Genomic DNA, 16,916 nt, shown 5'->3' on the forward strand with positions numbered 1-16,916 from the left:
TCATTCATTCCCACAAGCGGAAACGTCAACACCTGATCTATCAAGCCCCTAAGAGAGCAAGTCTGTTCATCTTATCCACAAAGCAGTCATCCATCTCCTTCTGTCTCAACTCCTCTTCCACCTCAGTTGGCTGCTCCACCACAAACCCCAAACTCTGCAGGCCCCATCCTTGCACCATTTCAGCCCACTCCCTCTCAGTCATGTGGTTGCTCTCCGAGCCTTGCAGTGTAGTAATAACTGTCACCACAGCAGAATGACTGGGGATGTCTTGATGTATTTGCTCTGAGCTAGCAGAACCAGAAGTGACGCTGTCTGATCTGGTACCAGAAAATCCTTGTACTTCTTTATTTGTCTCCACTGCTTCGGTAAACTGACTTTGATGGAGAACTTCACCTTCTTCAATTCTAGAATCACAGTCAGACCCACTAAGTAGCCCATCTACACAGACTGGGTCCCTGAACCCAGGTGGATGAACAGACTGGTCTGATTCTAACCCTCTGATATGTAGACTGTGGTGAATTTCACTACCACCATCTGGTCCTTTACTGTTAACAGAATAACCTGCTTGTCTTGGTATTCTCTCAGACATTGTATCCACTGTTTTATTAGCGGTCTTGACCTGTTCTGACCACAGAAGAGTGTCCAAATTATCTAACCCAAGCCTGCTTTTTCCTGACTTTCTGACATCAAGAAAACCAGAGGAGGCAATTCCATAGTTAGTGGTGGCAGAATGTGTCCTAGCTAATGTCTTCAGTCTACCATCAAATGGACTGTCATGGACATTTAAATCCCTAACCGGACCAAATCTACTAGTATCTGATGTAGATCTTACTTTATAGGGGGTCAAGTTCTCTGCACTAATAGCAGTATACATGGTACCATGTCCAGCACTACTGTTACCCCTTTCAGGCTTGATTGTACTGTTAGTGGCACTGCAACTCATTTCATTACTGTTAGAACAAAGTTTAATGATAGGGATTACAGCTGTGGAAACATTTTCAGCATTACCATGATCACTTGTATTATCATAATCAATACCAAAACTGGAATTTATCATAGTGATGGTGGTGGTAACAGAAGCATCTACTGAAGTGATAGTACTAATGTTGTCACTGAAAGATCCACTTTTGGTACTAGAGACCTCCTCCCTGTCCTGAACCATCTCATACTCCTCTGGTCTGGTCTGGTCAGACATAATGATTCCATCTGTTAATTCTGTCAGCTGGCTGTCTGCCTTCTCCATAACCACCTCTTCTGTGTCCCCCTCCATATCTCTCTTTCCCTGCTGGCTGACTGCAGTACTGATCCTCCATTCTTTCTTCTCAGCAGGGAGCACTGACGTCTTCTTAGGAATGGCCACTTCTTTTTCCTCATCATGACCAATTTCTGTCTCTTGTGGAAATGACTTTAATTTTTTAAGGCTCTTGTCCATACTTTTTTCCCTCTTCTCTTCCAGATCCACCCATTCTGTTCCCTCTTCTGCTTGAAAAGATATTGCCCTCATCCTTGGTTTGTCTTCATCCTTTTGTTGAATGAGCCAGCCAGGACTGCTGACCGTGTTCTTGACAGCTGAGGAGAAAAACAAAACTGTCTGTCACGGAAGAAAATATAAAATTTAATCTATACATTGTCATTCTTTTTTTCCTTTTCTTTGTTCCCCCTGTGTGTGTGTGTGTGTGTGTGCGTGCACACATTGATACACCTATCAGGTTGTCAGAACAGTCATTGCACTCTGCACTGTCACAATTATTGTCTATAATGTTGCAATTATGCTTAAATTAAAATATATATATATTAGTACAACACTTTAGACACTTCAGACACTGTTCAATAGAATAATATTTTCCTGATGTGAGGTCGCACTGATGGAACATTATCAATTTTCATATCATGTTGGATATTGTGAATAATTTCTGAGTGAGCCGAATTATGGTTTGAGTTGCCCCCCCCCATCCCCTACCCTCCCAATCAGCTGCAAGGTGTTTTAACAGAATTTCAGTAACTGTTTTAATTTACAATCAAAGTTCTAAATGTAAAATATATGTCTTATCTGTTTGATTTATATCTTAGTCTATATTTTTCATCTTTCATCTCTGCTACCTGCTTTTTGTCCCTGCCAGATTCAGCTGAAGACATATTTCAAAATCTAATACAAAGTAAGACTCCACCACTTTATCAGTTATTAAGGAAATTCAGGTCAGGTAAATGATTAATCAATGGACTACGGTGAATAAAAATTGATTGTGTTAACTTATTGACATTTTCCCCCACTCTAACTCAGCCTCTTTCACTGCTGCTGTGTTTTTAAAAAAATATGTGCACAGTCTGCATAGGCATGTGTGGCACTTAGGACATTTATATGTAATTGCCCCCATTCAATTTCAAACATTTCTATTTTGAATATAAGTGGCACGAGATCACCTGCAGGTATAAGCTTGGGGCTTGCACTGAATCTTCAGGTGGTAGTTAACACGTGAACCAGTAAAGCCACTGAGGATCAGCCGACTCACTACTGTGTTTTTCATTTATTCTTTCAGGTGGGTAAATGTCATATAAGCATTTATACAGTTTGTCAGTAATGTAGGCTTTCCATTTAGTGTACTGTTATGTATTGTAGCATATGTAGTTGATGGCTTTTTTCCCCCCCATTCACAATGCATCAACTCAGAGTGAACATAGAGTTGATTAAACTGACTCTGAGCAGCTGTTCTGAAAACTCAGTTTTAATCAACTCAGACTTCAGGGTTAGGCTCAGTGTTTGTTAAACCGGCTTTCTGGAATGGACCCAAGGTGTGATGACTTAGAGTAATTCGTTCAGTGTTCTCAGAACTTACAGTCCTGTATGTCAGTGCAGATGGAATCACAGCAGGAACATACTGAGGGTGGTGCTTCCAGCTCCTCCCACCTACACTCACATGAAAAAGGAAAGCAGTTGTGTGTATTAGTACAAATGCTTTACTTCATTCAAGGCACAGACAACAATACAGTATCAGGTTGAGGTTAAGAGTACAACACAACAAAAGAAAAATCTTTTGACTAGTGCAAAAATGACTCTACATTCTCACTAGTATTAGTGCATTATTATTAATATTTAAGTATTTTTGGAACTTTTTATGCCTTTATTAGAATCGCTGGTAGAGAGCTGACAGAGGATGCAACTCGTTCTCTTCAATCTGCATTCAAATAGCACGACTTTACATTTTCAAATTGTGTGCAGTGCATACGCCAAAGCCCAATTTAGTGTGCAGGTGATACACCAATCCTTCCATTAATTTTTGTGGAGAGCAGATGTGTCCCCACATCAAAATGTGTAAATCACGTGCTGGGCTGCGTCCAGGTCACATGACTTAAGTTTCTTTCATTACAGCAAAAAAACAAAAAAATGGCTAACATTCCTTTTATTCTAAGCGGAAAATGCAATGTTTTAAAAAATAGTTGCGGCATTAAAATGTGTTTTGATAAAATTTCTGGTGAGAAATTTGCATTTTATTTTCATAATCTTCATTCAGTGAATGTACATGATGTTTAGTTTGTTAATTATTACAAAGATTTTTGCAGGCTTTCTATCATTGCTGTGGTGGTTGCTATGGACCCTGCTATTGCTGAAACCACATAGTTGCGAATTGTTTGAATCATTTGTCTTTGCATTGTGTGTCTGAGCTGTTATGTTATGTGTTATTTTATGTAACTGTTTGATGATATTCTTCCAATGAAAAAAACAACAACATAGGTTTTGAAGTACTCCAGGGATGAATTGAATTTGAAATCCAGAATTTGAAGCTTTGCAATTGGCTGACCGGAGGACTCGCTGCCTGGAAGAATTTTCCTCACTGTCAACGTGTTTTTTTAAATGATATCTTAAATATTTCTCAACACAAAAGTGTCCTTACAATATGATTGGTTAATGTTAAGGCCATCATTTTTATTATTTCTTCCTCAATTCTGAGAAAGAAAGTTGTTTTTCTTCCAGCTTTTGATAGCGGTATGCTTATGGAAGGGCATTGTGTTGTGGGCAAACTTGGAGTGTTTTATTACTGTTTTAGGTTGTCAGTGGGCTTCATTCCATTTCAAGTTGTTGCTGGTTTGCCACAACCAAATGCAAACACCAAAATCTCTGTAAAGAAAAGGCATTTTGTAGCCTATGATTGTAAATTGTGAAGTTGCTCATTTAATTATATATTTCCAAGAATAGCTGAGGATATTTAATATGAAATCATCTTTCGTAAAAAAAAAAAAAAAAAAAGTCTTTCTCAATTAATATTGAGCCATGTCATCCAATAAAGCACTCCAACATTGTATGTGTGTACACATCAAATCTTGTACCATGGCCATGTAAGTGGGATGAAAATAGGGTTATCAAACTGGACTTTACATTTCACATCCCTCATTTAATCACTGCACATGTCACTGGATTTTAGATTGTACATTGCATTCAACCTCAACTGTTGCATAATTAGGGTTCAACCCTGAAGGGGTAGAGCACTTTTGTGTTTCTACCAGTTTATTATTAGGGCCTGAGCACTGAATGGTGCGAAGGTGCTATTGTATCTGAAGGAACTATTATTATTATTACTACCCGAGCACAAAAGTGCAGAGCACGAAAATGCCAGGGACAGTTGGGCAAGGAAAGTGCATGGAACCTATTGTTTTTGAATGGATTACAACAGTAAATTCAGCCTTATGTGACAAACATCATCCGATTCACATGACATTTACAAGGTCTACACTTGATATACAGCAACATGATGTTTAATTAGTTGGTGTTGTCTAGCACCACAGAGCACAGAGAGTGATATTTAACTTTATATATTTTGTGAAAAGTCTGACAAGAGCTTGGTCCTGAAAACATCTGCATGCCTGCAATAAAAGCCCTTTGACTGCAGCACGCCCAAACATGTGTGAAAGTGCGAGGGCCCGATCATCACTGCTTGCAGCTTTAATTATTATTATTATTTGATGCATTCAAACGCATTTTTGAGGTGCTAGGGGTGATCGAAAACTCAGGACTTTGCACAGGCATCAGAAGTGGCAAAAATTGAGTGTTGCGATTGGGTGTGGCAAGTTGGCTCAACAGTGCCCCGTAACAATTTTCCAAGTCAAAGCCCCCACCTTTAAATTCGACGTAGATGCATGAAATTTGGTAGGCAGATGTATTATCTCCAGACCTACAGAAAAGCCTCTTGGAGCAATACCCAAAGTCCAACAGGAAGTCAGCCATTTTTTCAGCCATCTTTTTTGAATTTACCAACCAACTTCAAATTTGGTTGTTATCATCTGAAGACTTTTTTGATGAAAAGTTATCAAAATTTTCTGTTTTCATGCAACGCCCTTGATGTGGTGTGAAGGTAAATTAGCATATTTTTCCATGAAATAAGAAGTTGCTCCAACTCCACTGACACTGTCCAATCTGCCCCATATTTTACATGCTTGATTGGAGTCAGAGCCAGAACACGTCTACATGTCAATATTGAGTCAGAGTCATAGAGCCACCTACTGACAACATGAAATGAACCTTATGACAAACATCATCCAAGTTACATGGCATGATCTATACACAATATACAACATGACATATAATTAGTGGGTGTTCTCTAGCACCACACAGTGGACACAGGAAATAATATTTAACTCATGCGTGCAACATCCGATATTTATGAAAATGCATATGCATTTCGGGCCACCTCCATTAAATGTATTGCTATATTAATGACCCCCTTGTGTGGCATTGCCCACATTATATTACAAAGTTACCTTGATTTACGTGAACTGTGTGGTCTACATTTGATATGCAACTGTTAGAGAGCTCTTACCCTCAGCTATCACGTGCCAGTCAAGTGTCAAATATGGGTGAAATATGGTTAAAATTAATTTTCACCCATTTAACAATTAGATATTTAAAATCTCATTACACAAATGTGTTTACCATCCCCTGAAACTCCCCAGTGTACTCAGTGAACTCAGCATTTACAACTTCCAATTCTGGGAAAAACACTAATATTTTTTAAAAACTACAATTCCCTAGAGCCATGCCATGCTTGATACAAATCAGCACCATGTTTGTAAAGTAGGGTTGCAAATGGGGTCGTAAAAAGATATTTCTAGAAAATCTGTCCAATAGCTAGTACAGCTGAACTAGTTATTACACTGCATCTAGATGATCTATGTTAAGAAAAAGTAAAGAAGTTGGTTTACTTCAGATATTTTAGCTAGTATTCTAGAAATGGGGTTTTGGGTTGGTGTTCAATCTTGGCGGGAGTTACACAGCACACAGCGCTTCAAACTGTGTTTAAGTCATGTCATCCAAGAGTGTGTGTGTGTGTGTGTGTGTGTGTGTGTGTCTACCTCAATCAAAAACTGGCCAAAAAAAAAAAAATCTCAGAGTCAAAGCAGAAATAGTAAAACTTATGGCCTTAACATTAACCTATCGTACTGTTGAGTTACTAAGGACACTTTCATGTTTCATTAAAGATATCATTATAAGAAAACCTCAAACATGGTGACAGTGAAGAAAATACATATGGGCAGTGGGTCCTCCGGTCAGCCAATTGCAAAGCTTCAAATTCTGGATTTCAAATTCAGTTCATTCCTGGGGCACTCTAAAATCTACATTTTTTTTTTACTGAACATCAAACAGTTACATAAAATAACACAAATTAAGCTCTAGTGAAAATTCAGTCAGGAAGACTACCTTTGCATGCATAATCCTTTAGTTATATTTCTCATTTATCCTGTCATCACATCTCTCAGGCATGCTCACTCTTAATGTTAACAGGTATCAGCTGTTCACATCTATCCAACAGCAGAGCAACACACCTCCATTGTTAGCCTGTCCTCTTATGGCTGTCTTTTTAAATATATTTGTGTCTCTCTGCCTGCACTGCTTTCATGCTGCCATTATGCACACCCCACCTCCTCCCCATCACTTCCTAGTCTTCGCAGATTCATCACTTCATCAACCTCATCAGCCTTATCAGTCTCAGTAGGGTCATCAGCCACCACTACCACCAGTGTCTAGACTCCATGGGGGGGATTTATCATGCTGTTTCTAAGGGCTGATGCCCCTGATTACAAAATCTCCCTGTAGAGTCTAAGCGCCAAAAACTCTCTTGACAAGACTTACTATGATTATCTTCTGTTATAATTAATTATCTTTACTCATTCACCATGTCTCTCCTGACTGAAATAACATAACAGCTCAGATAGCTATACAACATCCACCTATGTGGTTTCAGTGACAGCAGCGTCCATAGCAACCACCATAGTAATGATAGAAAGCCTGCAAAAATCTTCGTAATAACTAACAAACTAAACATCATATACATTCACTGAATGAAGATTATGAAAAAATACAATGCACTTTTTTCTGCTAGAAATAGTATCAAAACACATTTTAATGCTGAAACTATCTTAAAATATTGCATTTTCCACTGAGAATAAAAGCAATGTCAGCCATTTTGTTTATTTTGCTGCAATGAAAGAAACCTGGCAGTCATGACATGGACACACACCAATGTAGCTATTACATGTTTTGATGTGAGACTGAGGACGCATCTGCTCTCCACAGAAGTTAATGGGAAGGTTTGGCGGATCACCTCTACATGAAATTGGACTTTGGTATATGCACATATGCACTGCATGCAATATGAAAGTGTAGAGTCATGTTAATTGTATGCAGACTGAAGAGACGAGATTGGAAAATGAGGTTTGAGAGATGGGATATGATATGCAACAAAGGCCACAAGCCTTGCAGCTCAGTCGTTGACTTAGCCAGGGAGCCTCTAGTGAATTCTTTTCTGAACAGAATTTTATTGCCACTCATGGTTGTGCAAATTTACCATATTTGCTCATTCAAAATGGCAAAAAAGATCAGAGAAGTAAAATTAAATATTTCATTCATCTAGTTACATCTACATTCAAGTGTCAACCATGTTATACTTGTAAAGAAGGTTCTTTCAATAAAACATTGGTTCCTTACCTTCCAGCTGCTGTGTTGTAGTTGCAGGACTTTGAGGTGTAGGAAGTGGCAAGGCTGACTGACATTGAACAGTGGAGGTACAGGATCTATTCTCAGACACATCAGGTGAAAAGCCATAATACACTGTTAGAGTATCTCAACTTGTTTGTTAACCAAGACTTAAAAAAAACTATATATTTAGTCATTGCAGTCAAAAACAATGCTGATGTGCTTTTCATTAAAAAGAAAAAAAAAAAGAAGGTCTTTTAGAAAATTGTGTCATGAGAAGAGACTGCACACTGACATGTATGTCTTTTACTCTGCTTTAATCATCTTCAGTAGCATTATAGCAACATGGCAGCTTTACCAGCTGAACCACTAACTCACCAGAAACATATCAACTACTTCCCATATTTATCTGTGTTGCACCCCAAAGCATCATGAGGAATGTAGTGCAAACTCAAACATAGTCGTCAATCAGAAATGCTCCTTTTTATTGCAGCCAGCTGGAAGGGCATCTTGGTGTCTGTTTGATTGACAGAGACCTGCAGGCTGAGTGCCGGTGTTGCACCATAAAGACAAAGCACAATCACGTCCCACCCACCCTGGAGGGGAAAACAATTCATTGCTGTCCATTGACTTTTTTTTTAGTGAAGGTGCCTCCTAGTTACTTACATCTGCTAGCAAACAACAGAAAAATGCCTAAAAGTTGCTGTGTGGTGGGATGCACTACCAACAGGGTAAAGAACCCAGAACTAAGTTTTTATAAGCTGCCGAACTGAAAAACTGAGCGTTTAAGAAAACAAAAGTGGTAGCTCGTGGGTGTGGTTTTAAAAGTATGACGCATTGCGCTCAGTCTCTATTGGGAATGAAAGAAGAGAAACAAACTGCTGTAGCCACAAGTCGTGCAGATAGTGTGTTGTCAGCAGTGGTAATGAGGAGCAATAACCAAACCAGGATCTAACGTGTCCAAATCGACATTTGCAGGTATGTTAACATCCTGTTTAATGTGTTTAATTAGCTGTCTAGCCTGCTAACTGACGTTAGCGGTACTTTTTACCTGGTGAATGTTTGTTCGGTGGCTCGCTCAACAAGCTAAGGTGCAGGACAAGACATGTGTCCATGTTTGTAAGGTAGATGAGGAGATAAAAAGGAGACTTCAGCACATGGGTTGTTCAGAGTCTGTGGCCCTTGTGTTGGGTAGCAGGACAATATCAGGCACAATGTAATGTCTGCTCTGCCTATGATAGAACACCATGTTACTGCTTTATGCAAGGTGAAGACAAGAAGTTGGAAAATTAAAAAAATCTGGCGGTGTGGAGTTAGAAAGATGTGGGGTTACTAGACCTCTGTAGCCTGCTCCTCATCTCTGCCACTACTAGCATAACACACCTGAATTTCCAACCAAACTGTGGGGGGGTGAGTTGCATTGTGGATAATGTTGGCACTAGATTGTGACAAAGAAAAAGATCTGCGGAATAAAAAAGACAGTATCTGTGGTTCTGCTGCCTTGATTTTTTAAAACTGTCTGATGAGTCTGACAATGTTATTGAACTGCAATGCTGAAAATCTGTGGAGTACACTTAAGTGGTTTTGGTAGGATATCAAATTGAAAGTTGTGTTTCTTACTTGTGAGACTGCCCTAAAAAGAAAGGCATCCACCGCGAACTTTAGCACATTGCTCCCTCCTGATAGGAACCAGGAGCTGCTGCCCTCCCTCTGGCTGTCTTTCATGCAGCTGCAATCAAAAATCAGAGCACAATCATCAATCAAGACACAAACCAATCACTGGAAGAAATTTGTGTGATTTTGTTCTTATTAGAGACACACCCATAGTTAGTAATAATATCCACTTTGGGCATGCTGTTTGCATCCTTAGAGCTTGTGGCGTAGCATGAGTCCACGTAAAGCCTCTCTCCAGCCAACAGAGCTCCTGTCCGGGCCACAAAATACACTGGCTCCCCTAAAAAGAACCAGTGGTCTGGAGGGAGGGGCTCCCACTGGGCTTTTAACAGACACAGACACACATTCAAGTCAAACAAAGCAAACGGTGAACCCTAACAAAATGCTAGGATTTTGCTGGGCAGCATGTTGAATTTATGCACTCATATTTACAGATTGTCTCTTGTGTAAAAGGCCTACAGATTTTCCAGAATTAGGCCACAGATATTTAGTCAAAAAAAGATAAGTTGGCAAATGGCCACAGGCTTGTTTGGAAATGTGTTTAATTTGAAGTTAAAGGAAAAGATTTGATAGTAAATGTTGATCTTGAGACTGGAAGTGAAACATGCATATATCTGCTGACAGGCCCTGTGTATTGATTAACAACTGTAGACTCAGTGTAGACTCGTTTTATTGCGTTATGTCAACTGTTTTGTTGTCGTAAAGCTATTTGTCATTGTCAGAGTTTGAAAAAACTTAAATTAAATTTCAAATATCAGATTTGGGTGAAACAAGAAGTGAAACCAATTTTAAGCAGATCCCTGTATTAAAAAGTGGTGAGCAGCCATTAAAATCAACTTTAGAAACATTCTGTACAACACTGCCATCTTTTTAATTCAGTTCAGATATTCACAGTTAACATGTCATCTTGCACAAATGATAGCCACACTGAAGCCTGTTTAAAGATACTGTAGGTGTGTTACCATTACAGACGGTCAGGCTGAAGCTGAGTTTACTCCTGATGCTCTTCATAAAGGTTGTGTGCTGAACCTGAGGTCTGAAGCCAACTTGATAAGAGTAATGAAACCTGAAACAGGAAAGGAGGGGTTTTCATATGACCTCTGCCTTACACAGAACTACTCTCCACACTGCAAACTTGATCACTGTTATTTGTCTGTGGAGCTGATTCTAAATAAACTACAAGGTCCATATTCTTCGTAATGACAGAACATGTCATCCAGTACAACACTGTGGCTCACTGATGTGTTTTTAATAGTTTTTGGACAACTATGAAGCTCTAGGGCACAGAGGAATAACATACACACAATACTTTTTTTGTAGATCAATTAATTGTTGGTTTTCAGTCTGTCTTAGGGATTTGTTGACAATAAAAAAAATATAGAAAATCACCAGCCTTATCCTTTAAATAAATCTAGGTGATAACACCTAAAACACCTGAAAACAGAAAATGAGCCACTTTATAAAGACTGGGGATACACAGATGATATCAACTTATTAAAATAATGCAGGTCACTAATATTTTAGTGCGCTCAAGCCAGCTGGAAGGGCGTCTCGGTGTTATGATGCATGACGCATCACGAGTGACCCTGTGCAGGGGAAAAACAATGACTGTACCAGAGTGGTGCCTTGAATTTGCATAACAAAATTAGATAGCATGTAGGTCTGATTAATCTAAGGAATGCAATTTTCCTGCCCAACACTGCAAGTTAAACTGTGATTCTTTTCTATGAATTAAACTCCAGAATTTTTCGCTTTTACAATACAATAAAGTTGTATTCTTCCTTGCTGCGATTTCTTCAATTGAGCCTGTACCTTGTTAAGTGTCAGTTCTCTTTTTTATTAATTGACTCAATCTGTTTGTTATTTCCATTATTCTACTAAACTGTAAACAGGGAGTTGTAGTCAAATAACATGTATGCTACCCTAAAAATTAAAAAAAAAGGTTTGAAAAAAATCTGTCTAGTTTTCCATCGAAAAAATGACACTCACATTTAGTCAGTTATTACTGGTATATGTGGCATTCCACTATTTTTAAAAATCATGACATTCAAACAGTGATGTTATATTTATTGATTTTTAGTTACTAGTTATTAGTCTCCAAGAAACGTTTTAATGAGCGTAAACTAAACCAATCAGATAAGGAGTCCATTAAAAGACTTCTGCATGTATTCTTGCTTCAAACCCCTGTGGCAGTTGCCTGAGATGTACTTAAAAAGGACAGTGTCAATGATGGCAGACATCAGATGATTTCGGGGTCAAAGGCTGGAGCAATTACATAAGGAGGCATACTTAGCTAAAGGCTACTAAAATCCCTGAAAGACAATTGATGGGTAGAGACAGACAACCTTTTTAATGACAATTGATGGGAGGTGTTAACATTACCTGTTGTAATGGCAGTGGATGGGAAAGTTAAGTGGTAGAACTCTGATGATGTAGCCTTGCGGAGGTGGAGTATAACACAGAGTGTAGGTATACACTAGCTGACCACCAACAACCTGAAAGACAGGGGTTAGGGAGATTCAATATTAATTCATTTTCCAATCCATTTAAATTTAAAGCTATTGGAATCTCAATTTGATTGCACCATCATTATGTCTGTTTTCTTTACTGACATGATTGAGCCATAAAAGTTTGAACAAGCTGATAAAAATACTGCAGAAAAGGCTCTATATATGAAAGCAAACAAGTGTGCTGTATGCTAACGAATTGAGGAGAGTAGGATAACTTAAGAATAATATGAAGCTAGATTTTATTTCATAAACTGATGTTTCTGCATCAGCGAGGCTTGATGTTCTTCAGCAGTATAACCAGCTGTTAGAGGCAGCCTGTGGAGTTTTCTTGTAAAGAAATGTTTACATTTTTTGGGGTGGCTGTGGCTCAGGAGGTAGAGCGGGTCGTCCACTAATCGGAAGATCAGCAATTCGATTCCTGGCTCCTCCAGTCTGCATGTCGAAGTGTCCTTGGGCAAGATACTGAACCCCAAATTGCTCATGATGGCTGTGCCATCAGTATGAATGTGTGTGAATGGTTAGTTCCCTCTGATGGGCAGGTTGGGACCTTGCATGGTAGCCCCTGTGCCCATTCAGCATATGAATGTGTGTGAATGTGACATGTTTGCAGTGTAAAAGCACTTTGAGTGGTCGGAAGACTAGAAAGGCGCTATACAAGTACAGTTCATTTACCATTTAACAAAATAACACAGTTGGTGTGTAGTCTGTGTGCATGTGTCTTATTGTGTGTCTGTAGGAGATACAAAAAACCCATTGATGAAAACATGCTCTTAGTGGTATGTGTGGTCAGAAAGTCCTCAAGGTACCTTTACCAAATATATACAATAAATTAACAGTTAATGTCTGGAGTCTATCGCCATTGAAGAGTTATGCAGGTCTTTATGAGAGACAAGCTATTATCAAAGGCTTTATTCGTTTTATAAATAAATTTGATCATATTTTATTTAGTATTTCAACAATTCCTCCATGTCCTATTGTCACCAAATTCACCAAAATCTATATTTCCACAGCATTGACTCAGTATTTCAGTCACTTACCACTCTCTTTGCACAAGCAGTGTCGTCACTCACTTCCACCCTGTGTCAATCTGCTGTTAGTGAAGCACTTTAAGATGTTTCATATTGGTTCACACTGAACCAGGAAAGAGGAGGGACGCCAACCGGAGTGCGCACATGCTTTTTGTTTGTTGCTTATAGTTGTGCTGTTGCAGCTCTGTTTGCAGCTTGAGTCACTCACCACCAAAGTAATTGCTGAGATCTTCTAGCATGGCTAGATACCGCTAGGCTACAGGTATGTGAGGAAATATGTTTGTTATGTTTTTGCAATTGATATTCACTTGTGCCTCTACCTTAGCTTCTCCGTCGCACTCTGTCAGTCTGTAATGGAAATACAGGAAGCGGGTGCTAATTCTGCTGGCCTGGCATGAGCCAAGTCGGAAGAGGGATGGAACGGTCCAGGCGCGCAGCTGGAAGCGGTCCACGCGCACAGAGATTTTATCGATACCGCACCAGACCTCCACAGCGCGTGTACCTGTCCCCTGGATACTCTGGTGTCGCCTTTTTGAGGGTAACAGCAGTGCAGTCAGTCCGGTGGGAAGTGGTCTTTTGTGAGGAACAGGCCGAAACAGCTCTCGTGCTACAAGTGGCCCTGGTGCGTGCTGGAACACGGGCAGGTGGACGAATGAGGGGCGTGGAGCTCCAGTTACATCTGTTTTAACTACTGGATTTACCCCTTCAGACCATGTCATGCGCTGAACTGGACCTCCCAGAGCTATTCCGCGAAACAATGTCCAAAGTAGCCACGCCAACACTGACATGATTTGAAAAACAGGAGCCACAAGAGCAGGTGATGGCGTTCAGCTTGCAACCAGTAGAGAGTCTGGTCTAATTTTGCGTGTCAGTTTCATTATCACACCTGCTGTCCTGCTGATTGGGCTGGCCCAGCAAGTTGACCAGAACAGCTGGGAGAGAATATTATGAGAATGTTATTTTATATTGTACTGAAAGACGGGCCATCAACCAAAATATATTTGCAAAGGGCAGGGTGTAGAAAAGAATGGCCATAACTCATTAACCATTTGTCTAATCATCATAAATCTTGGTACATAATTTCAGTCTGTCTTTGGGAATAGGTCTACCTAAGAATTTTGAGCCTGACCCATATGGGGCGCCACAAATGCCACAAAAGTGTATCTGAAAACCGTGTAGATATAATTTCACCAAAATTGGTGTGCATGCTCAGGGGGTCAGTATTAACCAAAATCTGAAGTGCCATACTGATTGGTGCATGGCATATTTGCTCAAAACACAAGACGTAAAACCAATCACACACTTGTCTCATCATCACAAAGCCTGCAGTATTTCAATAGTTGCACACTCAAAGTTCCACCATTTGTCCCTCCTTCATTGGATTTGAACATAAGTCGGTGTGTATGTTCACATAGTTGAAGATGTCTCCAGTGAGTTAAATCATGATTACTCAAAGGCATCTTGAGTTATAAGCAAATATGTGATAAGCCCCGCCCACTTGCACCACTCAACATGGCACTTCAGATTTTGGTTAATACTTACCCCCAGAGCATGCACACCAATTTTGTTGAAATTCTGTTTACATGGTTTTCAGATACACCTTTGTGGCATTTGTGGCGTCCCATATGGGTTGAGCTCAAAATGCTTTGGTAGACCTATTCCCAATCAATGACTGAAGTTACGTACCAATATTTATGATGATAGGACAAATGGTTAATGAGTTATTGCCAATATTCTCTAAGTCCCACCCTTTGCAAATATATCTTGGTTGATAGCAGCCATGTTTTTCAATTGATCTAACTCATTTATAGTAGAAATGTTTATCTCAGTCTCCCAAGGCTGTATATACTAAAATTGGTGTTGATTAAGTCACAAACCAAAGTTCTATTCATATTATTGTTTTTCAGTTTATGCAAATTAGCAAAAAGTCCATTATGGACTTTTATGGTCCAAGAGGCTTTTTTCTCTTCATCACCTCTCGGTTTGTCTTCATCACCTCTCTCCTCCTCTTCATCATCTCTCTGTTAGTCCTCATCACCTGTCTCCTCCTCTTCCTCACCTCTCTTTGTCTCCTCATCTCTCTCCTTCTCTTCATACCGCTCTCTATGCCAGCTTTAAGCTTCCAAGTTGTGATACTGCATTTCCAACATTGTTTCAGCAATTTTCAGCATTGCTTCAGCAATTTCTTTTAGCATTCAAAAATCATTCAAATATCAAAATGTTCAGCTCTTGAAGGACATTATTTCTTGTTAAGCAATAAGCTTTTTCAGCTTTTTTTTTTTTTTTTTACATTTAAAATGAATTGGGGACACCCTCAAACCAAGTCCAATTTAAGGTTCAACTACTTCAGCCTTATTTTCACTCTAATCTTCGACTGTTCTGCTTTAGACAAAACTTTCTCACTTTAGCCCTTTATAAGTCTCATAAATCTCACTTCCATACACAACTTATACATTAAAAATGTAGACAAAGTTGCACTCTTTCATACAATGCCACCTTTAAGCAGTGCAACTCCTCTTCCTCCTCCTCTTCTCTCTTCTTCCTCCTCCTCCTCCTCTCTCCTCATCCTCTTCCTCATCCTCATCTTCCTCCTCCTCCTTTCTCTCCTCCTCATTTAAGTTTTCAGCTCTTTAGGTTACAAAGTGTTATATATTTTGGATTTGGATTTTGGGTTTCACCATCATTTCAGCAGGGCAATACATTTCAGTTTTCAGCAGTTTCAGTAAATTCAGTTAAGAATCACTTTCAGCATTCAGCAAATCACATGCATTTTCTCTGGGAAATGCATTAGTAGTCATGCATATTAAAGTCTGTGTAAAAAAAAGAAAAAATGTCTTCTGAGTTTGTCACACCACCAAAAAATGCCAAATTTGAATGATTAAAAAAAAATCACCAAGTAGGCCTATATAAAGTTAGGTTTCAAAATCGTGGAAAAATAAGCAGTATTCTTTGCTCTGAAACACTGGGGGCGTGTCTGCTGCAGGCACTGAAAGCACAGCCCAACTGAACAGCCTCTGAGTTAACAACGCTCATACCAAACTTCTGTATAAATATACACAATTTAAAATAGGCCTTGTTTGTAAGTGTAAGACAAGCAACCTGAATGATATATTTTAAAAAAAATGTAACATTAAAAGCCACTGTTTAATTCAGCACATATTTTGTAGACTTATGTAACTTAAATGACTTGTTAACAAGTGATCCATCACCAATCATAGTGTAACAGACTGTGTTCATGTTAGTGTTTAATTGTTATGATCGTTACTGTAAGAAACATTAGTTTAGTTCAGACATGAGGTCTGTTGAGTTGCAGTACTGATATTTCCAGACTGTCAGTGAACATGTTGTTGTCAGCTTAGATGCTGTGAAGCCTGTCCATCATGTGAGCTACCTGTAACAGTGATCAGTGGGAGATAGCACACTTGTAATTGGCTGAGAGTTAGGGGGGGTTGTTCTTCTTCTTCCTGTTTTGGGTGCTCGGCAGTTAGTCTATTTTACGAGAGGCTAAGTGAGAGGCTAGTGTAGAGTTCGTGGCAGGTGTTTTTTTGTTATTTTGGCATTGGCTACGGCCCACAGAAGCCTGTGTTATTGTGCACAATAAAGTTGCAGCGAAAACCGGCTAGTGTCTCATCGTCTGCTTATCGAGGGACGTTGCATTGGTGTCAGAAGGAAAAGTGTTGCCTATGAGGTTTCCGGTGCCATAAACCATCTCGTCCACAACAAGCTAACAGAGGAGCATTG

At 39.4% G+C, this 16,916-nt stretch overlaps 1 protein-coding gene across 2 annotated transcripts in view; it reads right to left on the reverse strand.

The window, feature by feature from the left end:
* The window catches only part of LOC121905607 (zona pellucida sperm-binding protein 3-like), a 14,485-nt gene extending 432 nt beyond the window's left edge, over positions 1–14,053 (reverse strand). The window contains exons 1-8 of one of the 2 annotated variants that reach the window (XM_042423979.1): positions 13,496–14,053; positions 12,020–12,132; positions 10,600–10,703; positions 9,785–9,959; positions 9,584–9,692; positions 7,976–8,061; positions 2,835–2,905; positions 1–1,569 (exon numbers count right to left, since the gene is read on the reverse strand). The exon at positions 1–1,569 is cut by the window's left edge and continues 432 nt beyond it. In XM_042423979.1, coding sequence (XP_042279913.1) covers positions 41–1,569; positions 2,835–2,905; positions 7,976–8,061; positions 9,584–9,692; positions 9,785–9,959; positions 10,600–10,703; positions 12,020–12,132; positions 13,496–13,963 — 2,655 coding nt within the window. In that variant the 5' untranslated portion in view covers positions 13,964–14,053 and the 3' untranslated portion in view covers positions 1–40. Of the gene's footprint in view, positions 1,570–2,834; positions 2,906–7,975; positions 8,067–9,583; positions 9,693–9,784; positions 9,960–10,599; positions 10,704–12,019; positions 12,133–13,495 lie in introns of both variants that reach the window. The other variant, XM_042423980.1, reaches the window with a different exon arrangement.
* Between the last annotated feature and the right edge of the window lie 2,863 nt (positions 14,054–16,916).

The sequence above is a fragment of the Thunnus maccoyii genome, chromosome 10 (genome assembly GCF_910596095.1).
Source record: "Thunnus maccoyii chromosome 10, fThuMac1.1, whole genome shotgun sequence".
Taxonomy (NCBI): Eukaryota; Metazoa; Chordata; class Actinopteri; order Scombriformes; family Scombridae; genus Thunnus; species Thunnus maccoyii.